Source organism: Haemaphysalis longicornis, unplaced genomic scaffold (assembly GCF_048455015.1).
Source record: "Haemaphysalis longicornis isolate Haplotype H1 unplaced genomic scaffold, Haemaphysalis longicornis Haplotype H1 scaffold_10, whole genome shotgun sequence".
NCBI classification, from domain to species: domain Eukaryota; kingdom Metazoa; phylum Arthropoda; class Arachnida; order Ixodida; family Ixodidae; genus Haemaphysalis; species Haemaphysalis longicornis.
In genome coordinates this window covers 139,915,877-139,939,067 of record NW_027526204.1, presented here as the reverse complement: position 1 = coordinate 139,939,067, position 23,191 = coordinate 139,915,877, and the positions used below count along the sequence as shown (strand labels likewise).

General features: G+C 49.0%; 2 protein-coding genes across 2 annotated transcripts; one reads left to right on the top strand and one right to left on the bottom strand.

The window, feature by feature from the left end:
• Positions 1 to 2,226: 2,226 nt before the first annotated feature.
• On the top strand, positions 2,227 to 6,584 carry LOC144159478 (uncharacterized). The gene is made up of 2 exons (XM_077690998.1): positions 2,227 to 3,452; positions 6,401 to 6,584. The coding sequence occupies exons 1-2, from the start codon at positions 2,633 to 2,635 to the stop codon at positions 6,433 to 6,435; spliced, it is 855 nt and encodes a 284-aa protein (XP_077547124.1). The 5' UTR covers positions 2,227 to 2,632; the 3' UTR covers positions 6,436 to 6,584.
• Positions 6,585 to 7,011: 427 nt separating this feature from the next.
• Positions 7,012 to 11,615, bottom strand: LOC144159477 (T-cell immunomodulatory protein). Its single transcript, XM_077690997.1, has 3 exons — positions 9,952 to 11,615; positions 9,010 to 9,267; positions 7,012 to 7,922 (listed from the first exon to the last, which is right to left on the bottom strand). Exons 1-3 carry the CDS (start codon positions 11,338 to 11,340, stop codon positions 7,782 to 7,784), a joined length of 1,788 nt encoding a protein of 595 aa, XP_077547123.1. The 5' UTR covers positions 11,341 to 11,615; the 3' UTR covers positions 7,012 to 7,781.
• Positions 11,616 to 23,191: the final 11,576 nt, after the last annotated feature.

Sequence of the window (23,191 nt, the reverse complement as noted above, 5' to 3'; positions counted from 1 at the left end):
CATCCTTTTCTTCCAATATAGGCATTAAAATTAAAGGTGAAACAAATGGGTCAAAGAGTGACAAAAGCCACATGAAAGTGCCAAAAGTGAATGTTGCATCATTAAGTCATCGTGACGCCATGCCAGGCTTACATGGTCACCACCTGTAGCTCCCATGTTTTTGAAGTGATGTTGCAAGGTAGGCTCTGTACACAAGATTTTGGGGCCACGTTTAATAGCCCTACATCGTTTTCATGGATCCCTGGCATCTTGCTAAAACATGCATTGCAGCTGAGGTAAAGCTTTAGTGTTTTGGAGAGACGCTGTAAAGGTAAAACAAAATCTGTCATGCAAAATAATTTCATATCTGCAGAATGCTTCAGCACATAAACGCTGATTATTCAGATTAGCAAACTACGAAATTTTCTGTATGACCAAACTAGGCACTTCATATGTAATACCCGTGTCACACGGGCACTTTCAATCACGATTGAGTCAATCCAGATCGAACTCAATCCGGATCGGGTGCTGCTACACGGCAGTTTCAATCGCGATCTAGCTCGATCCCGCTCGAACTCAATCCTGGTTTCTCAAGCGCAATCAAGGCTTCCAAGCGCGATCAAAGGAAAGCGGCAATACTCTCGTCCCCGCTCAGTAATGGCACAGAAGGTGACAACTACAACTAACGCCACAAATTGTGTCAGATAAATTGACCCAAATAAGAGTGCGGTAACATTTACATAGTTACGTATACCTACGACCGCGCGAAGTTACCAGACGCCGGCGGCAAGTACATTGTTAGCGCCATCTGGCGTGCACGAGTGCAACCTGTGCAATTTCTTGATCGCGTTTGAAACGTGCCATGTAGCAGCGGCAGTGCGACGAGCGCGCTCGAAAACTTGATCGCGATTCACTTCAATCGCGATTGAAAGTGCCTGTGTAACAGGGGTATAAAGGGGCCATAAAGACAAAAAGCACGTACGGTTCATTCGAAAGATTGTCTCATTGGAATAACACTGACACCACTTTTAACACAAGCTTTCCTCAAATAAGCTATGTAATTAGGAAAAAAGGGAATGGCCATGCGACCCACTAGCTCATTTTCCGCACCAGAACCTATGACGTATTATCGGCAGCTGTACGATTGGTTGAGGCCGGCAAAAGAAAACGCAAGTTATGCCACGTTCAGAATGTTGCCGCAACTGTCATAATAACTTTAAAGAATGACGTCATTCGTCTCAGCCAACCGAACTGCATGACATGCCGTTTTTTTAACATCCATAGATCACGATATGACTTTTTGTCGGTAGTCTCAACATAGCCTTAGGCAGGACTTACAAGCTTGCAGAACAAGCTATTTACGCTTAAAATTTAATGCGTATTCTTTTTACAGCAGTAAGAATGGTTGGGTAAACAATGAAAGTCACGAATGCACAAGCAAACATAGAAGCACAAGTGCGTCTTGCACGTACTATGCTTGTGAACTGCACAGCAATCTGGTGCTTTGGAGTTGTCCCACATGACACTGGCCAATTGGCATAAGCGACATCGTCTTATGTGGCCCTGTTTGTCGAGCACACCCAATGTTTCACGAAACGATTATGTTTAAAAAATAAGCCAGGTGAAAATCAGGTCAAGATCATTGTGAGTGCAGTGGTTAAGGCGTTGTGCTGCTGAGCATGAGGGCGCGGGTTCGATTCCCGGCCGCGGCGGCCACTTTTCTGATGGAGGCGAAAAGCAAAAATGCCCGTGTGCACGAGATTTCGCCGCACGTTAAAGATCCCCAGGTGGTCACAAGTAATCCGGAGCCCTCCACTATGGTGCACCTCATCGCCTGCGTTGCATCGGCACGTTAAACCCTACAATCAATCAATCAATGCGAGTGCAGACAGCGGGCTTGAGAGGTATTGTGGCGCCATCTAGAGGACAGATGGCAAACGAAGCAACGAAAGACTTTTCGTCGTCCACTGCAGCCCTAGTCAGCGTACTTAACATTCCTTTCAAATACCTGCCCTCGATACATCATCGCTGTCATGAAGCACATGATTTAGTGGGAGAATACAAATTTCGGCTTAAGTTGTGTAATTTCTTAGTGAATAGAGCATCGTTTGCTGCCGGACAAGCGTTGGGGGCACTATAAAACACCTATTCTTTCAAATAAAACAAACATATTTTGTCTTCATGGCCACTTTAGGATATTTGACTTCAGGATTAGGTTTCCCATTGTTTAAATTAATAATTAAGGTGTGGTTTGCTTGTTTTTGTCGGTGCAGTCACTTGCAAAGCAAAAACAAAACACCAGGTTTCAAACAAAATGCAGATTTTAAGCACAACGATCAAACATTGTTATTTTTTGTTCTTGTTGTTTCCAGCAAAGCACAGACCATATGTGTTGTGTCATTTGAACCGTGTCCTTGCGCATGCGCCCGCTCAGGGAGTGCCACTATCTGCCCTGTTCTCTGCTGCGGCTATCGCTTATAAGCAGTCGCGCCTAATCCTCTGCGTTCTTCGACTAACATCTGGTGACCAATAAACATGGTCTGCTCGTCCCGGTTGACTACTGCCTCCGTCTAGTCAAGAACACAACAGTGGCGACGAGGATGGGATTGCCGTGACCAGGAATCAACGGAGGCAGCCGGGTCGATACAGCGACATGGCTTCGCTAGGCCAGTTCGAGCGATTCGACGAAGATGAGGACGAAGACTTTGAATCATACGTGGAGCGGTTTGAACACTACGTCCGCGCCGTGAAGGTGAGCGATGATTTGAAAGTCTCGACATTCGTGACCGCCATGGGCAAGAAGACTTACCGCACGTTAAAGAACCTGCTCGCCCCGGCAAAGCCTGAGGAGAAGGAATACAGTCAGCTCGTCACCGTTCTCAAGGAGCATTACGCCCCCAAGCGAATGGTGATTGCGGAACGGTTCCAGTTTAATCGCCGGTCCCAGCATGAAGGTGAGAGTGTGGCTGCATTCGCCGTGGAATTAAAAAGGCTGGCATCGTCGTGTGAATTTGGGCCCTTTCTGGAAGAAGCGTTGCGGGACCAGTTTGTGGCCGGCTTAAAAGACCAACCGACCCAAGCGGAACTTCTCAAGAAGAGCACATTGACCTTTGCCACAGCGTGCGACATTGCCAAAAGTGTTGAACTAGCTTGGGCCGAGACTAGAAAGTTTCAACCAGCTACGAGACAACCGGAGGAAGTGCATGATGTTCGCCACACCTACCGGGCCAAGCCCGCAGCTAGAGCTTCAGCCAAGCCAGCAGCAGCAGCCGACGGAGCGGAACACCCCATCGAAACGCCAGACTGTTTCCGCTGCGGTGGATCATCCCACGACGGAAGGTCCTGCCCGTTCCGGAAATACAAGTGCCATCTATGCAAGCGGATGGGTCATCTGTCGAGGGCCTGCAAGGCTGCCTCATCGCGCGCGGTGCGGGCCGTGGACGACGTCCGTGACAACCTAGAGACAATGAACGGTGAGGACGAACTTGTGCTGCATAACATATTTGCCTGCGACAGTAACCATCCTAGCTATACGGTGAACGTTAAGGTGGCAGGTAGAAATGTGCGAATGCAAATCGACACGGGGGCACCTGTTTCGATTGTACCTGAAAGTGTGTTTGTGAAGTATTGGCCAGACCTAGCCCTGGAAAGTTGTCGAATTAGGCTACGAACGTACGGGGGCGTTCCCCTGCAGACCGTGGGGAGGGTGAAGGTACCGGTCGAGCACCATGGTCAGGCGGTCACCCTCCCGCTAGTTGTCGTGCGGACGCCACAGAAATGTGAGACGGTGCTGATGGGTCGAGATTGGCTGGAGGCTCTTAAGCTGGACTGGTTGAGCGTGTGCGGTGTCAGCGTAGACAAGGTAGCACAACTGGTAGAAAAATTTCTAGAGGTGTTCGAGCCCGAACTTGGGTTGATAAAAGGCACCCCGGTAAAACTGCTTTTGAAAGAAGGGAGCACGCCCGTGTTCTGCAAGCATCGAGCGGTGCCTTTCGCGATGTGAGACGCGGTGTCAAAAGAATTGCAGGCGCTGGTAGGAGCTGGGGTCCTAATTCCGGTTCAACGTAGCGACTGGGCAACGCCTCTAGTGGTCGTTTATAAACCCAACGGGGAGGTCAGAATTTGCGGGGATTATAAAATGACAGTAAACCAGTCTCTCCGAACGGACCATTACCCGTTGCCAGTAATGGAAGATATCTTCGCAACGTTGCACGGGTGTAAATATTTCACAGTCCTAGATCTCTCAACGGCCTACCAGCAACTAGAACTTGATCCGGACTCGCAGAGTTTAGTCACCATGAATACGCATCTTGGATTGTTTCAGTATACACGGCTACCCTATGGGATCACGAGTGCCCCGTCTATTTTTCAGGCGGTAATGGATGACCTGTTAAAAGGCCTAGATAGAGTATCCTGTTACATTGATGATGTGTTAATCGCTGGGGAAACCTTCAAGGAGTGCTATCAGAAGGTGGAAAGCGTGCTAGCTAGGTTTAAGGAACATGGAATTAAACTGAAAAAAGACAAATGTAAGTTCTTTGAGACGTCACTGACCTACTTGGGCCACGTGATAGACGGGAACGGAATTAGGCCTTCAGACGTAAAAATAGCAGCAATAAAGGAAGCGCCAGCCCCAAAGAATAAACAGGAACTCCGGGCGTATCTGGGACTGTTGAATTTCTATGGCAAGTTCGTTCCCAACCTATCAGCAGAACTAAAACCGCTATACGACCTACTCAGAGATAGCACAAAATGGAAATGGACAGTTGAGGCCGAGCGAGTGTTCCAAACAAGCAAAGGATGGCTTACGCAAAACACGGTATTAGCCCACTACGACCCATCGAAGAATCTCGGCCTCGTCTGTGACGCGTCAGCCTACGGAGTGGGAGCTATACTGTTCCACAAAGAAGGCCCAGTGGAGAGGCCGATAGCCTTTGCGTCGAGGATTCTCAGTAAATCTGAGCAGGCGTATGCGCACATCGAAAAAGAGGCATTGGCAGTAGTGTTCCGGCTGCGCAGATTTCACAAATACTTGTTCGGTCGATCCTTTAGCATATACTCTGATCACCAACCATTGCTGGGCCTGCTCGCGCATGATAAGCCAGTTCCCGCAATGGCAGCAGCGCGTGTTCAGCGTTGGGCTTTGCTTCTTGCAGCCTATAACTACCGCTGGGTTTATCGCAAGGCTAGCGAGATTGCAAATGCTGACGCACTGTCGCGGTTGCCTTTGCAGTTGTCGAGCCAAGCACCCGAGTCGGAAGACGTACATTTTTTTTCTGTGCTCGATGAAACCCCGCTGTCTGCAAAAGAGATTAGAATGGAAACGAAAAGGGACAAGGTCCTATCAAAAGTTCTGTTTTACACTCAAAACGGCTGGCCTTCGCATGTGGCAGAAGATACACTCGCCCCTTATTTTGTACGGCGTAGCGAACTGTCTGTTGACCAGGATTGTGTAACCTGGGGAAATCGCGTGATAGTGCCTGTTGCGCTTCGTGAAAAGGTGTTATCAATGCTGCATGAGGGCCACCCGGGAATGACGCGCATGAAAATGTTATCTAGAAGTCACGTGTGGTGGCCGAGGTTAACTCAAGACATAGAACGAGCAGTGAAAGAGTGTATGACGTGTCAACTGGCGCAAAACTCAGCACCCAGCGTCCCATTGTTGTCGTGGGGCTGGCCGACGCGAAGGTGGGAGAGAGTGCATTTGGACTTCGCGTATCGAGAGCAACAGTGGTTTCTCGTGCTGGTGGACGCGCATTCAAAGTGGGTGGAAGTGTTTGTGATGAAAGCGACGAACAGTGAAAAGACGGTGGAAAAACTGCGTAGTGTGTTCGCTGCTTATGGATTGCCGGAAGTAGTGGTTACGGACAATGGCCCGCAGTTCACGTCAACTCAGTTTGCAACGTTTTTGAGCAGGAATGGCATTCGGCATGTGAAGTCGCCTCCTTATCATCCAGCATCAAACGGCAGCGCTGAACGGTGTGTGCAAACCATAAAAAGAGATCTCTTCAAGCAGGTCCTCGACGAGCAGCGGACTGGGGAATCAAAGACTCTCCAGCATCGCATTGACCAGTTCCTGTTCAGGTACCGCAACACCCCAACCGGTACTACAGATGAAACTCCAGCGCAACGGTTCTTGTCGTGGAAGCCGCGGACGCGGTTGAGCCTTTTGCATCCAGATATGGAGAAAAGAATGACCGAGAAATTGGAACGAATAAGGGAGTCGGCGAACCAAACGCGAGGAGGCTGCAGAGAATTCAGTGAAGGCTCCCGCGTATTAGTGAAAGGCTTGCGCCCGGGTGACGCCCGATGGCTCGAAGGAACCGTGCTCAGGCGTGTGAGCATCAGCACATACGTTGTGTCTACAGGAGGAGAGGAGCGCTATGTTCATGCCGACGACTTACGCCCATGTACCTTCCAGGAGGGCCCGAGGTACCATCAGGCCCCGGAATGTGAGCTTCCGGACGGCTGGAATCCCATGGCACACCAACAAATCCCACTCGGGACTCCGGACTGGGCAAGCACCGCAGCTCCAGGGGAGCTCATGCCGGTCCCGGTTACCAAGGCGGTCCAGCCGGCCTCGAGTCAGCCCTCGACCGAGGACACTGTGGTCCTACCGCCGGCTACGGTGAAGCCAATCGCAGCCCGTAGCCCCACGTCTGCAGATCAGGCCTCCGTGCCAGGTCTTACCTATCCCGAAGCCCGCGCATCAGAACCGGAGAGGGACAAGGATCCCCAACCAGTCCTCCGACGCAGCACGCGGAAAAGACAACCCCCGGAACGCTACAAGCCGTAGCACCGACTAATGAACCTTGTGTTGGGGAAGGGATGTTGTGTCATTTGAACCGTGTCCTTGCGCATGCGCCCGCTCAGGGAGTGCCACTATCTGCCCTGTTCTCTGCTGCGGCTATCGCTTATAAGCAGCCGCGCCTAATCCTCTGCGTTCTTCGACTAACATCTGGTGACCAATAAACATGGTCTGCTCGTCCCGGTTGACTACTGCCTCCGTCTAGTCAAGAACACAACAATATGCAATCTTTCAGAACAATCAAATTTATCAATCATTCATAAATTACAAGGAACAACACAGTCTTGGTCTTTCTGTACAGAGGTAACCCCTTTCAACAAAGACCTTTGGAAAGACTAGGAATGAATGAGGGTACTGACAGCACATCCAAAAATAAGAATACAGTGTACCTAAACGCAACATAAATTTCGCAAAGTGCAACAAAAAGAGCAGAACAGTGTAATTACCATAATAATTAATCTCAATAATGTGCCAATAATATCGAGGCACTTTTTCTACAGACTTTGCACACACCTTGAGCCACACAACTGCTATTGAAAAGCAAGCCATACAGAAAGGCTTCGCAATAACAGAAAAGCAGCTGTACGGCGCAATCGCAACAAAGAAATCGTGAACAAATCAAGTTTTTGCCAGGTCTGCTTAGTCCAACAGTTTTCCATTGGCGTTGCCACAAAAATATTTCGGAACATCAGCTTGCAAAACAGGCGCGCTCACGACGCTCGATCAACAAACCACTATAGTGGGAGAAGTTGGAGCCCACAAATTAGGCTTTTCACAAAAGGCACAAACATCACGTTAATTGTTGAACTGCAGCGTTAACGACTAAAGAAGCAACGACACGACGGCAGTAATTGCAGCTTGAACCAGTCTTGACTGTCACACCAAGCAGCAGAAGTCCCGTCGAAGGCCATATTGCTGGTATTTCTTCACTGCAGTTCAGTTGCGGTAACAGGTTGGTCACGAGGCGACGGGTCTTTGGCACACAGAGGACCCCCTACATGGCATCAAAGTGGAACTGGTGGGCTTCCTGAAGCTTCATCCGCCGGTCTTCGCGCTTCTCCAGCCAGTGCAGGGCCCCGATTATCAACACAATGAAGACGCACGTTCCGGCCAGGGCAATGAACGTCAGCAGCACCTGCATTGAGCACGGGCGATGATTGGCCGTTAACCTGACACAGCACTCAACAAGAGCTACAACGACCACTACAGTACCCTCACTGAAGACAGACACCAAGGAAAGCTAAGAGCATTCAAGCAACCATGCATTTTGCTGGCATAATACAAACAAAGTGGCCAGAAACTATCTGTGCTAAGTACAAGTGTCAACACAACGAGTGTCAACACAACAAGATTCAATCTTGCAGCAAATTTGTTTCTAAGCTAAGGATGCTTGTTGGGCAAAAAAGGCCTGCGTTTGCCCGAACGCGATAAGTGTGGGAATCAGTTCTCAAGTACGACTTTAGTGCTGTCTAGGTAATAAGTCGTTTGTCCGAAACTGATACAAACGCTCGGTTAAAGTAGCGTTTTCGTTTAGTTTCCTGGCATCCGGAATATTTGCCGTGGCCAACTTCGACTTATTGGCGTCTTATTCGTAAGCGGGAACTTAATCGGGAACTTATGTGTACCGGCAAACGGGCCCTGGTGGAGATAGGCAGTAACTAACTGAATATTTTGGTGCTAGCCATGTGAATTTTGAAGCCGGGTTCGTAATATGAGAAAACCAATGTATTCGATGTTACCCTATAGTTCACACCACAAGCCAGGTGCAGCACTGTGGAGGCCGCATTGTTGTCAACAGCCCGCCCCCTCAGGGCGCCTAACTCACCGCGAAGGAAGTGACAAAAGGCGCCGGGGCCTTGCGGTTCCACTTGCCGAGAGGGGACCCCCTTCATGGCGAGTTAGGCACCCTCAGTGGGCGCACTGTTGACAACAATGCAGCCTCCACAGTGCTGCACCTTGCTTGTGGTATGAACTATAGAGAGGCATAGACCTGACCACAAGTCGGTTTTATTACCTGGCTCCGATCACCCCATATAAAAATTTGCCCTAAACAAGTAACTAAAACTACTTGAATGGTAGTTGTACAACTCCTTGCATATAATGAACATCTCGCTGTATAAACACTCGATGAAAATGGCATCCGGATGCCTAAAATAGTTTTCTTTAAATTCGTCCAGGGGGGAGAGCGAGAGAAAGAACAGCGAATGACGAGTGCTACCGACCTGTCGTCCAGGGGTGACGAAGAGCTTGTTGACCCACCGGGAGGGGTCGTCGGGCGGGTAGGGGACGACGACCATCTGCGAGTTTGGGATGATCTGCGTCCACTGGTGGTGCACGCTGGGGTGCTGGGCGCTGACGTTGCTGGGGAAGGCCACCGTCAGGACGTCCACGAAGTTTGGCGACTGGCCGATGCCAAACACCGAGTAGGGAAGCTGGAGCGCGTAGTGCGCCGACTGGTACAGCTGGCTGCTGCAGCTCTCCTGCAAAGGCACGAGAGTGTAAAGGGGGAGCGACGTTTTTTCGGGGGAACGAAACTGCTGACAGGCTATGGGTGCGAAAGCAGAGCGGGACTGAAGGGAAGGTGCAAGGGGTTGGACTCAACAGCCTGCCACAGGTTACAATGAAAGTTGTTGTGACCAGATTGATATTCAGAGACCACTTGTAGAGAATGGCCACAGCCATATGGTAGCAAACAGATCAGAAGCTACCCATAAAGAAACACCAAAAACGTTGCGGAGTAAGGCACTAGGCCTGTGGGTGGCTCACAACTATTTCCGTTACTTAGTAGTTTATTGAAGATGTTTCCAGCATAACTGGGACATTCATTAACTCAGATGACAGATGGACAAAGCCAGTTGTAGGAAAGGAAAAAGAAAAACCATTATATGAGAGTTTGTTCTTGTGCTCATTATGATGGCAAACATTGCTTGTTACACATGTGGAAACCGGGAAATTTATGTAGATTGAACTAGAGTGTTGACAAATCATACAAAAATGTAAAAGGGCTGCATCACCTTTGTACACCATACTTGATGGCTCTGGGCACCCCAGATACCACAAAAACGAAAATAGGTTAAGAAGTGAGTTTTGTCAGCAATATCGAGTTCGCACGGAGTTTGATCTTGGCCAAAAGGCGAAGAAGTGATCGCATGGAGCAACCTTACCTGTGGGTGACCGCTGGACGTTATGATTCGGTATCGCACCAGGGGTCCCGGCTGGTTTGTGCCGTAGGCCAGCTGGCCTTGAGGGCAGTCGGTGTAGCAGAGGCCACTCAGAGCGAGGACTTTGATAAAGCACGCGTCGTCGCTGAACAGGTTGCGAAGTGCATACGTGCGGAAGCCGTCACTCTTGGAGCCATTAGTGAGGAGGATGTCCATGTGGCCATCTTCATCGATGTCAAAGAACGCAGCTAGTTTCACTGCATCGAAGTTTGCCAGGGCTCCGTAATTCCAGTAGGGAACCAGGTTCCGCCCAAAGGGGCACTGCGGGCAGCGGGTATTGAGGAACAGTGTCGCTCCAACGACCGTCTTCTTCTGTCCGGGTGGCTTGCCTTTCAGTATTGCCAAGAAATCGGGGTAACCATCCATGTCAACGTCTGCAGTACGCAGTGTAATAGGCAGAGTGAGTTCAGGGGAATCTTCTTCATGGTGGAACCTCCACGTGTAATTCGTGTTGTCCTGGAACGACTCGTACCACGGAACCCAGTGAGTACCGTTCAGCACCATAATGGCCGAATGCCGGCAGTCGGCGCTGCCGAGGCAAACAGGCATAACGTGTTCCATGTCGCCGTCGGCGTCTACGTCGACGAAGAGCGACTGGCCCTTGACTGCGGCGTCCTGCGGGTAGTCCCGTCTGTGCGGGCCGCCGAACGAGCCATTGCCGATCCAGTACCAGATCTCCATCGATGATTTGCCGGTGAGCATGAGGTCGGCTGTCATGTCGTCATTTAAATCAACGTACGAGTTCGAATGCGGGCTCGAAAGCTGGCCCAAGCCTGGGCCCATGTTCACTGGAGTCGGCGTCCTGGTCGAACCGAAGGTCCAAACCGTTCTCAAGTTATCCGGATCTCCAGGCTTTGAAGACAGTATGTCTACGACTCTGTCGTTATTATAGTCGAAAAGTAGCGGCTGCCGGTTTGCAGTGATCTTCGTGCTGTTGGTGCAGTCGACGCCCATTCGTAGACGGCCCCAGAATATTTCGATGTCGTCGACGTCGGGTTTGCCGGAGGATTTTGACGTAAGAAGCACGTCCATGATCGAGTCGCCGTCGAAGTCGCCAGGCATGACGGACGTGATCACGCCCGAGATATTGCACTCAATGTTGGATTTCTCGAACGACGGCTTCGCTCCCGTGGCGATCCATAGCTGAACTGTGCGGAAGTCGCTGGACACGACAAAGAGATCGGTGAGCTTGTCGGAGTTGAAGTCCCCGAACGCGCTCAGAACGCCCGGTTTGGCATTGCCGAAGACGTCCGTCGTAATGTCTCGGAAGCATGAGACTCTGCCGAGGAACATGACCGACAATACGGCAAGGATCGCGCAATGGGTGGTCATTATTACCTTGCGACGTACTACGCTTGTCGTTCACCTCGATCGTCAAAAGGGACCCCTTTACACCACGCCCCGCGCTACATAGCAAAAGGTAGCACGAGCGTTGCCCTCATTTGGAGAACTAGTAACGTGTTCGCACATGGTCATGGGTGAAACGTACCAAGCATTGAGTAAACATCACTCACGGTACATTCGGTGAAGTACACAAATTGCAAACAGCACAAATACAAATACGCGAGACAACCCATGTACCGATACCACACAGGACACGACAAAGTAAGAGTATTTTATTATATCTCCCAGAGGACGCGAGCAGCTTTTAAAAAAAATAACATTTTGATTGTTATTTTATTTAATCATAAAAATTACTCAACTTTTAGCATTTTAAAATAACAATTTTAAAATAACTGTTAGTTCAAAAGGCAAACTTTATGTTAAGGTAATAACTCTTTATTCCGTAGAGCAAAAACTGGCGCTGCAATCGCGTGCCTTTATGGAGTATTCTTTCCTCCATGCTTTATGGAAATGATGGGTAGCGTGTGAATCGGCTTGGCTCCCAATGACGGTGCATACATAGGCTGCGTTCCAATTCGCGGACAGCTTCGTAGACAGCCTACAAAGCAGTCTAACTAGACGTCTAAAGGAATAAAATTGGAACGGCGCCGCGGTCGCAAGCGCAACACCAGCGCAGACGACAGCGTCATAGCAGACATGTTGAGTTGCGCAAGCCGCAGGTTTCGTAACTATTATTACCGTTGTTATTACAAATGTTACGTAATTAAAAAATTAAACAAAGTCATTTTCATCACTAGTAACTTATACTAAATATTTAAATAAAGGAACAAGTTCTTTTGTTTTAACATTAATACGCAAAAAGGTGGCACTGGCGTCCCTTATTAGTTTAGACAGGAAGGTAGCCTGCATCGTTGCTGACTTCGATGCTGTCTCCTTGAAGCAGTCTTCGTTGACTGCTTCGTTCGAATTGGAACGGGGCTTAACATGGCGTACTGTCTGCGAAGACGGCAACGAAGCTGTCTAAACGGTAAATTGGAACGCACCCATAGTGCTAAAAGTGTTCTGTTTTCGGCCTGCACCTGCGTTGCATCAGCTGTCATGCCCTGAGAGCATGGAGGGCATGGTTGAAAGTGCCCTTTCTTGAGAATTCAAAGCGGCGTAGCTTAGCTGCCCAGCATAGCATGGGCAAACTCAAGGACCTGCATGTCCTATTATGTCGCCAACCGAGCAGTCTGAGCCCCTTTCAACGCGAGCGGCGGGCGGGGATGCAGAGTTCAAATAGTGCTGTAAATCTCAGCAGCTGTGTTTGTGTTCGGTACAAGACACTGGGCCGCTTTGATTTCCGGTCCCGGATTCACCGCGGACTCCCCAAGCAGCAGTCCGGCATTCGCTTTGCCCATGTATCCTTGGACTACCCGCGGACTATCCGCGGTGAGTCTGAGACTGTAAATCAAGAGTACCACTTTGCATGGCTTGCTGCCGCCAACAAAACAGCAGCAAGTAGCACAGGGTAATAAATTGCATTCTGCAGTAAAAGCTGCTAAGTTGAGTTAGTGATTTGACAAACAATTACGCTAAATCGAAAGCAATCCACGTTTGCTGTTGTAGTGTTCGTCAACACAGGTGATTGTAAAGGAGCTAAACGCAAGGCACCATATAATCACCGATGCGTAAACATTCAGGAGCATCACGTATGCATTACAAAAGGCGGCATTTTCATACGGTATAGAAAATGCATAAAAGAGTAAAAGAAAAACACTTACGAAATGTCGCAATCTGTGCCAAAGTGCATATATGGAAAAAGTAAATGCGTTTTACTTTTACTGGATAATTGGGGACATTGTAGCTCGATGATGTAGGCGAAAGCAGCCCGCAGAGCGGCAAGTTCGGTGACCATAGATGTCGTCCTGTGGCTAAGCGTTGCGCTGAAGGCGGTACAGGAGGACGGGAACCAGATTCCTATAGCCGATGAGCTATCTGTCACAGACCCATCCGTGTATAGATGGGTGTGGGCCCTGTATTTTTGGAAGAGCAGTTCCAAGGCGAAGAACTTTAAGGCAGGGGTGGCGATATCCTGTTTGCGGGTAATGCCGGGCACTCCAGTTGTAATTTGCAGACGCGGGTACATCCAAGGTGGTTGTAGCGACGGAGAAGGGTGCTGGAAATGCAGAGGCAGAAGGTATCGCACTTCAGTGGGTGAGCTGAGTGCTAATGGGTGACCTTGCTGCCGTGCTGCAAATCTCAGTTGAGCCCGAAGGACCTCCTGCATGCCAAGAGCAAGTGCACAGCATCCGAATCCGCCCTAGCTTGCACGTCAGCCCATTGACATCGAGGGTTGCCCTGCCGAAGCTGCGAGTCCCCAGCTTTTCTGGCGAGCCACGCGAATGGCATGGCTTTTGGGACCATTTTAAAGAGACACTGAAGTGATTTTTAAACATTGCGGGATTACTAGCGCAAATTGTAGTTCGGAGTCCGTAGACATTGTTTCGACCACTCTGGCCGCGTTTACGCGAATTTATTTAGTAGAAAAATCAATTAGAAAATGCTGTCCTCCTCTCTTTACGCTCGCCCATTTTCTGTGGCGTTTTCGTGTGACGTCAATAGGAGATGAGCTGGAAAATGGCTGCGCTACTGCACGGTTCGCCGACCAGCCGACCTACCGATCGAGTCAGTCGGCCCAGCGTTCCGTCCGCCGGCCGCCGACGGGTCGTCGCTATTCGCTCGCTCAATTGAAACTAAGCCACAACACCTTTGTGAATGAAAGATGTGCCTTTCCTTACTTTGTTAGTTTGTACATTTTGTACATTTTATCCTAGCCCTGGACTTGAAGGGAGCATTTGATAACGTCTCCCACAAAGCCATTTTAGAAACTCTCAGCGCAATGAGCTGCGGCGAAAGAACCTTTAAGTTCGTAACAGCGTTCCTATCCAACAGAACAGCAACGGTAGGAATTGGCCAACTGAGATCAAAACCCTTTCAGATGCCAAATGCAGGCACGCCACAGGGATCCATCTTATCCCCTCTCCTCTTCAACATTTCGATGATAAAGATCGCGAACAAGCTGAGAGAACTCCCGAACATTGGACACGTCATCTATGCAGATGATATAACGATATGGGCGACGCAAGGGTCAACTACAGAAAAAGAAAGGCATCTTCAGAACGCCGTAAACTGGGTAGTAAAGCTGGCAGGCGAAAATGGACTCCAGTGCGCCCCGGAAAAATCAGAGATAGTAAGAATCCACGCACACCGAAGCAGCAACAAGGAAGAGAAGATAGCTGTGAAGATTGGCCAATCCGTAATCCCAGAAAGAGACCACATTCGCGTCCTGGGAATGACAATGCAAAGAAACGGAAGAGCCGATCTCACTATTGAAAAAATCAGCAAATCTTCAACCCAGCTAGCCCGAATTGTGAAGAGAATCACTAAAGGAAGAGCCGGATTGAGGGAAGAGGAAACATTAAGAATCATGCAAGCCCTCGTCACGAGTAGGCTGGCGTACAGCTTACCGTATCACAACCTCAACAAACAAGAGGAAGAACGAATAAACATTATCATCAGGACGGCATATAAAGCAGCACTGGGCCTACCATTGTACACGTCCACGGAAAAATTCTTTCAATTAGGAGTGTACAACACGTTCGAAGAGATCAAGGAAGCATTACTAATCGCCCAGAAGGAAAGGCTTGCCACCACTAAAACTGGGAGATCCATCCTATGGAAGATAGGTAGCCCCCCAGAAAGAACACGACTGGACGCCATGACGGACTTGCAACCTGAACAGCGCAGTCACATCAAAACCCTTCCTCTACCGAAAAACATGGACCCCACTGTACACAAAGACAGAAGGCAAGCGAGAGTCAAATACCTCACGGTCTATACGGATGCTGGAACATGTGACAAAACCAACACCACACTAGTGGTCACAGATTTCAAGGGAGCTCTGCAAGATTGCATGACAATTAGACAGTCAAACACAGAAGAAGCGGAGACTGGTGCCATCCTCATGGCAATTCGACTCGGCGAAAAGACGGGCAGAAGTCTGAACATAATAACAGACTCCAAGAGAGCAGTATTGAATCTTGCCGCAGGAAGAATACCAAAACGCCTCAAAAACCTTCTTCCACCTGAGCTGAAGAAAAAATACAATATCACATGGTGTCCCGTACACGAAGGACTGGAGGGTAATGAAGCAGCGGACAAGGCAGTGCGTGAACTCACACACCGCACACCTGACGATCACGCTTATCACACCCCCCTCCCCGAAAAATATGGAGAAAGACTCTCGCTTATTAGGCAAAAGAGAAGTACCTTTCAAATCCTTTCAAGCTCAAATCCTGAGGCAAATACAAACAAACACGTACCCACATAAGTAACGACTGGCAAAAATGTTCCCCAATTCCTTCCAAGAAACGTGCACAAAATGCGGAGAGATAGCCACGCTATTTCACGCAACCTGGGCGTGCCCGCGCATCTGGCCCCAGGAAAACAATAGTATACAGATTAATCCTATCGAGACATGGGAGGCAGCCCTTACCAGCTCATCTCTCGAAGATCAGCTACGTCTGATCCAGAGAGCCAAGGTGGGAGCCGTTGCATCTGGAGCCCTCGACGTTGGGCCCCACCCATGAACTCCCTTTCAACTTTTCACCCCTGCCCCCTTCCTCTTTCTTCTCCCAATAAAAGTTCTACAACAACAACAATAATGAAACACGTTTTTACACCCGGGGCAACACACCATAGAGTTTTCACTCACTCCATTTAAGACGTCCTGGTATTCGTATTGGAAGTATGGCGCACGATTCAAACGTATGGGGTAAAGTGCAGAAACTATCGTAAATATACTCGAGTGAAGCAGTGAAGACGTGCTCAGTATTGAAACGGGCGGCGGTCCTGTAAAAATGAAAGGTGTCATGCACTTCCTTGAGAAAACCTCGCGGCCTTTTGGGCGCTTCAGCAGACATCGATGACCCAATAATGTCAGAAAGAAAATGGGAGAAACGTGTCTGTAGTGCAGCTCTCGAGAACGGGCGTTAAACACCTCGAAGGAAGAATACACAAGAAACAATAAGCTGCCATACAAAAAAAAAAAAAATTAGCAATGGCTTAGCCCAGCTATGCCAGGATATACGTAGCGTGAGCTAAGGTTCAGCTGGTTATTCTTGGCTTTCCTGGTTGTCTAGGATTACCTCGATTATCATGCTTACTGCTGCTTCAATGACACACGCACGATATACTCATTATGCGACTTTATATTTATCAAACGGCTCCGGCGCAGCGTCACCAATCGCCCCAGAGCTAAGCTGGTTCCACAGGCGCACGCCGGTGTTGCTGCGACGCACGAGCCACCGGTTCCACACCCGGCCACCCCTCGCATGATCATCAAGTGGACCGGGCCGCCACGTGCCGCGCTTGCGCAGCACGGCTCTCCAGGAGCCACGCGGAACTGCTAAACCTCGGACAGTGTAGCTCACGCTACAAAAAACGAACAAGCCCAAGAACACTCGCACAACCGGAAAAAAAGGCCATCACGTGGCATTGGCTCAAGACGAGAATGCCAAATGAATGGCGCTAAAACCCAATGAAAAGCCTGTATTCTGAGACGTGGACAATGTAACGGCTGGGGCGGAGTTTTAAGTTGTGGCCATTTGAAAAAAAAAAAAGATGTGTCCCAGACAGGCGAGACTAAAAAAATACACTGATTGAATAAACTTTATTCAAGACAGCAAGCGCGATGTTAGGGCGCCCGCCCGGTCCAGGATGCCTTGGAGGTGACCTGCTCGCGTTGCCCTCTCTACCAGCATGCGCTGGGTAGAGGGGTCGGAGCTGGCCAGCAGCTCCACCCACTGCTGTCTGGTGATGTTGGGGAGTGGCGGTTGGGTAGGGGTGTTGGGGCATTCTACAGTAATATGGTAGAGAGGTCCCATGTTTGGGCAAAAGTGACACGTGGCTGTGTATTGGGTAGGGAACATGGCGTGGTACAGTGTATTGGGGGGGGGGGGGGGAACTGCGTCGGTCCTGGAGAGAGTATGGTGAGAAGGTGGGTATTTCTGTCGTTGTAGCCTATAGTGGGTGTGGATATTGGCGTATGCGAGGAGAGGCGTGGGCAGGGTTTGGGGCGGGGCGAAGGGGAGGGAGTTATTAGGGCAGTCGAGAGAGAGAGAACCACTTTATTTTACAACTGGCAGTCGACAACGGTCCGGAGACGTGTTCGCGGGCCGCGGCGTGAGCCGCTTCATTGCCTTCTAATCCCATGTGACCTGGAGTCCATACGATATGTGCGAGGGGCAGATGGAGATTCTGACGTAAAATTCGCAGGACTTGATGAGAGATACGGCCGGTGAGGTAGTTACGGCAGGCTTTTTAGGAATCTGTTAGGATAGTGGTATGGTTTGCAACGCGACGGCAATGACGACTTCTTCCGCTGTGGTGGGCTGTGAGGAGCGAATCGTAACGGCGGCGAGTTCTTGTGGATTGTATGCCGTAGCATCTACGTACCGAGTGGTATAGTTTGTTGAGCATATGCAGTCGAATGGTGGTGAGCTCTAGCTTGACGGCGGGTGGTGTGGTACTATGGATGCATATTGCGTGATATGGGGACGATGCGCAATTGCTGGCGGGTTGAGAGAGGGATTTGTTCCTTTTGGTCATGGCGGGCTTGAGCTGAATAGCCGAGTGTGGTGAGTAGGTTCCGGGCAGTAGGTGTAAGGGTGAGCCGACGTAGTTGCGTGGCTTTGTGGGCTTCGATAAGTTCTTGCCATGTATTGTGGAGGCCCAGTTGGAGTAATTTCTTGGTTGCTGTAGTAGAAGGAAGGCCGTGTGTTGTCTTGTAGGTTTGGCGGATTAGAATGTCGAGCTTCTTGATTTCTGCAGTTTTGAGCAGTAGGTATGGTGTGCCGTATACGTGATGCGACTTGTTAGTAGTGCTTGGATGAGTCTCGTGGTGTCATGTTCTTTAAGGCCGCGTCGTCCTCGTGCTGCTCGATGTAGGAGGTGTGTTAGCTGGGTTACTGTACGTTGTAATGGTAGGATTGTTTGGGACCTGGAACCGTCTTGTGGGATATTGAGACCTAATATGCGAAGTTGAGAAGCATGGGAGATTGCTTGTCCGTTCAAGGTAACTATCGGTAGAGGAATTTCGTCCTTGAAGCGATGAGAGGTCGTTTTTGTGAGAGTCAGAATCGATGATTTTTCGGGAGCACATGTCAGACCTCTTGGTTGCATGTAGTCTTGAATGATGTGGACAGCTTGCTGTAAGGTGTCTTGTTGTTCTCAAATAGAGCTAGTGGAGGTCCAAAGTGTCAGATCATCTGCATAGATGGCATGTTTGAGGTGCGGAAGGGCTTGCAGCAGCGGAGGTAGATCTGTCATCGCCAGGTTAAATAGAATAGGGGAAATTACCGATCCTTGTGGCGTGCCTTGTGGTCGTGTAGGAAAAGGGGCAGTGCGTAGGTGGCTTAACCCCACTGTGGCTGTACGATTTGTCAAGAATGCTTTAACATAGTTGTATGTATGTTGTCCGCAGTTAGTCGAATTTAGTCCGGCGAGTATGGCTTCATGGGACACATTGTCAAATGCGCCTTTAATATCAAGTGCCAGGATTGTATAGCGATTGTGAGAAGTAAGGTGGTCGAGGAGGTCTTCTTTTAGGTATAAGAGTATGTCTTGCGTTGTGAGGTGGGGACAGAAGCCAAACATGTTGTCGGAGAAGTGGTGATCATCTTCGAGGTATCCAGAGATGCGGTTGTGAACGAGGTGTTCAAAGAGCTTTCCCAGGCAGGAGGTCAGGGAGATGGGACGGAAATTGTTCAACTTGAGGGGTTTGTTGGGCTTAGGTATCACTGAAAAAAAAAAAAAAAATCCCGGGCCATCTCCACTAATGTGAAACCTGGGGAGGGGCAAAAGCATGCAGAGTATAACAGCATCTCCGAGAAACCGGTGCACACCGGGGCGCCTTTTCTACCTCGACAAATTGCACTGGTGCGCACCATCTGTCCTCGATAAGCCGGGGCGCACCGCCGCGGGGCAATTTTCGGTTGCCCCGCCGGGCACCGAGAGAGTCGATGGTGCGGTGCGATCCCGAATGCATCGCTGACGACGGCGGCGAAGCGGCTTCCTCCGCCGTCTGCTGCAGCGACGACTTATCGACGCACTCCTGTGAAGGCGGAACGGGATGTATATTGCTGCTGACAAGGATGAGTTGCTTGCGGATTCATCGGGCAATGATACGGCGGGCTGAGAACGGGCGCTGTAACGGCCACCGATGGTAAATGACGCGAAAGAAGGCGCTGCATGCATGGCCAGCCAGTTGGGGCTTTGCATTTGTTTCATTCGATTGAATTACGCGTACAATTACTGGAATGTCCAGACCACGAAGCCCTACCTGCTTTGCTGTAGCGGAAGGGCGGAACACAACAGAAACTCGCGTTATGGCTGTCGAAGATGAGAAGCTTGTAGGTAGCTGTTTTGTGGAAACGGTGGAAGTACGTACGATGCCGCGCAACTGCGACGGTATGGTTTTTGTGTGCATATAATCATTGGCTTTCAATAAATACCCTTTGTAGTAGCGCTATGCCACATTACGCTGCTTTATTGCCACTTGTGAACGTATTTATGAGTTGCTTCCATAGCTTAGGAGATGGCGCTTGGGTAGAACCACTCAGTTTGTCCTCGATCAACGAACCGTGCCGGTGCACACCGTCATGGGGCACTGTGCACCGAGCCGGTTGTGGAGGCAACCCCGGTGCGTGTATAAGGACCAACGCGTGCAGTTCAAATTCATCATCATCATCAGCAGCAGCAGCCTACTCAGGTCCACAGGCCTCTCCCACTGACCTCCAACCGCTCCAGTGCTGCGCTGCTCGAGTCCACAGTTCACCCCCGAATTTCCGAGTTTCATCCCTCCAGCAGATTACTGGCCTTCCCCTTCTTTTAGACGAGTCTCTTGGTATCCACTCTGTTACCCTAATTGTCCACCGGTTGTCGTTTCGCCTCACTACATTCTTTTCCTTTATTTCAACTATATCTTCTATTTTGTTATCTGATCCAGGTAGCTCGTTTACTGTCCCTGAGTGTTACTCCTAACATTATTCGTTTCATGCATGTTGAGCCGACCAAAGTTGGCTCTCTAGTTAAGGCGCCAAGTTTCAGCTCCATATGTCATTAGTGGCAGGACGCATTGCTTGTAGATGTTTCTTTTGAGTGACAGCGGTAGCTTACTTTTCATTATTTGGGAGGTGCTTGCCGAGTACTGCCCAGCCCGTACCTATTCTGCGCCGGATTTCTTTCTCGTGGTTGGGGTCAGCACTAATCATCTGTCCTAGGTGGTTGTATTCTTTTATTTCTTCTAGCTGGAAGGCTGAAAAGGACGTTTTTAGTACGCTTATTTCTCATTACTTTACACTTTTTCATATTTATTTTTAGCCCCACGGCCGCGCTTTCTGATTGTAGTTCCTCAAGCGTTCTTTGCATGTCTTCTGCACTCTCACTCAGAGAGACAATGTCGTCCGCGAACCTCAAATGGCTCAAGTATTCCCCATTTATCCTTAATCCTATGTTTTCCCAGTCCAGCTTTCTAAACAGACGTGCTGTGAATAGTTTTAGCGACATGGTATCTCCCTGTCTTATTGTCTTTTGGATGGGAAATTTATCGCTTTGTTTCTGGATGGTTATCGTGCCCGTGCATTCCTTATATATGTTTTCTAGAAGTCTTATGCAGGTCTCTTCTCTACCCTGGTCTTTTAGTGCTTCTAGCGCGGCTGCGGTGAGTACTGAATCAAACGCTTTCTCATAATCTATAAATGTCACGTAAAGGCGTTTAGTGTACTCTGCGGATTTTTCTATCACTTAATTGACGAGATGGATGTGATCCGTGCTTGAGTACCCTATCCTAAACCCAGCCTTCTCCCTGTTGTTGGGAATCCAGGCTGTCTCCAATGCGGTTAACTATAACGTCAGTAAATAGCGCGTAAAAAACGGAGAGTAGGCTGATGAGTCTGTAAATCTTGAGGTCCTCGGTATCTCCCTTTTTGTGAATTAGAATAATGTTGGCGTTTTTCCAGTCTATGGGCACTTTTTGAGTCCTTAAGCATTCTGAAAATCGGGCAGCAAGCTTTTCCAGTACTATATCTCCTCGATCCTTGCCTATGTCTGCCTACCTGCCTATAAGTAATCGTCTGCGGACCTGCCTCGGCTTTCCTAAAGCGCTCTTCGTGCGATGGTATCCTCTTTAAAGGATGGTTTCCGGCCCCAAATTGGATGTTCTTCGGCTGCAGGAAACGTTTCGAATATACCTGAGGCATAAATTGCAAACAAAACCATTTTTTGGGTGTGTAATATGCAACACTACGAAAACTGGTTTCTCAGAAACAACACGTTGTTTCTGAGACCTTCTGCACCTTCCCAAAAGCCAGAGACCTTGGCGACTGATTTAGGATCCGGGGACTCCCTCACTCCTTTACATCAAAATGAGCATACAGTATCTATACTAATATTTCCGTACGCCGGAAGCCAAAAACGAAAGATGAGAAATGCTGGAAATTTGAAAATGTTGCTTTTCACTACGTATTCAGACCCACTTTGGGTAATAAAATATGGGTTTCAGTTAGGACTATGAGAAATATTTTATTTCTGTTACTCAACCAAATATGAACCAAAACAAGTAAGTGGAATAGTTTTGGCTTTGGTCAATATATATCTTTTAGCTTTATGACCCATGTCATCCATTAACATTACTCGTGTGCTGGGGTGCTTCACAACACGTCATGCTGCTAACAAAACTTCAAAACATTCTTGAGACTCTGTGCTTAATACTATGCAAGGCGACAGTTGAGAGCACGTAGCCTGCGCTTTTATAGCGCAGAGAAATTCGACTTTGCGGACGCCGCCAGCCTTAGCAGGTAACGGTTAACACATTGGCGTATATCCATACGTATACGAAGACTAAATCCTGCGCACTCCTGAAAGGGGGTGGGCAATATGCCTAGTTTGTGACGTGGGCGAAATGAAATCGGTTTCCTCCAAGAGGAGGGGCGTATCTGAAACGTTATCTCATTCAGTTTACTGCACGATATCTTCACGAACAAAGGAAGAAACACTCTGATTTAGAAAGTGACTTATCGCCTTTCGCAAGTATGTGTCCTGAATGTTCGTTAAAGAAGGTGGTAAAATAGGAAATGAAGCATTCTATTGAACAACTTAATCATATATTTGCATCGAAATGTTTAATCGAAGCAGTATTTCAGAAAGCAGGGTGCGAGACAGGACAAATCTGAACTTCAAGCTTGCGTTCGCGCCGCTTGCTTTACAAGCACTATACAACCTTGTAGCCTTCTACGCCTCACTCAACCATGTAGATTACAGTTCCGGAGGACCTTATTTTCCCACCAAAAAAGTAGCACAAGTACTGGCAAAGTTGCAGACTTCCAACTGGACATTAGAAACGGCGGCGGAGATGCGTGTGGTAACAAATTATTGCTTGCCACCAAAATAACTAGAAAGATAACTGCGGCTGCCTGTTTGGCCAATGGGAGAAGTATAGATACGGACACCTTTGCATGAAACACTCCAGTTCTCGACGTTGAACGCTTGGGCAATGCGAGTAGGAAGTAGCAGCATGCTGTGAGCTCTTATCCCGGCTCGGTCTTCGTAGTAGATAGGGGACATTCTTAGAAGAACAAAGCCCTATTGAAAGTAGCAATTGAAGTCTTATCACGTATTCTGCACTGTGCCCTATCGAAGCCCCTCTCGTGTATTCCGGAAGCGAGATGGAGATGGTTTGTTTGCCTGCTCGCGTCGTCATCAATTGCATTTACAGGGTGGATCACGTAACGCTTGGACC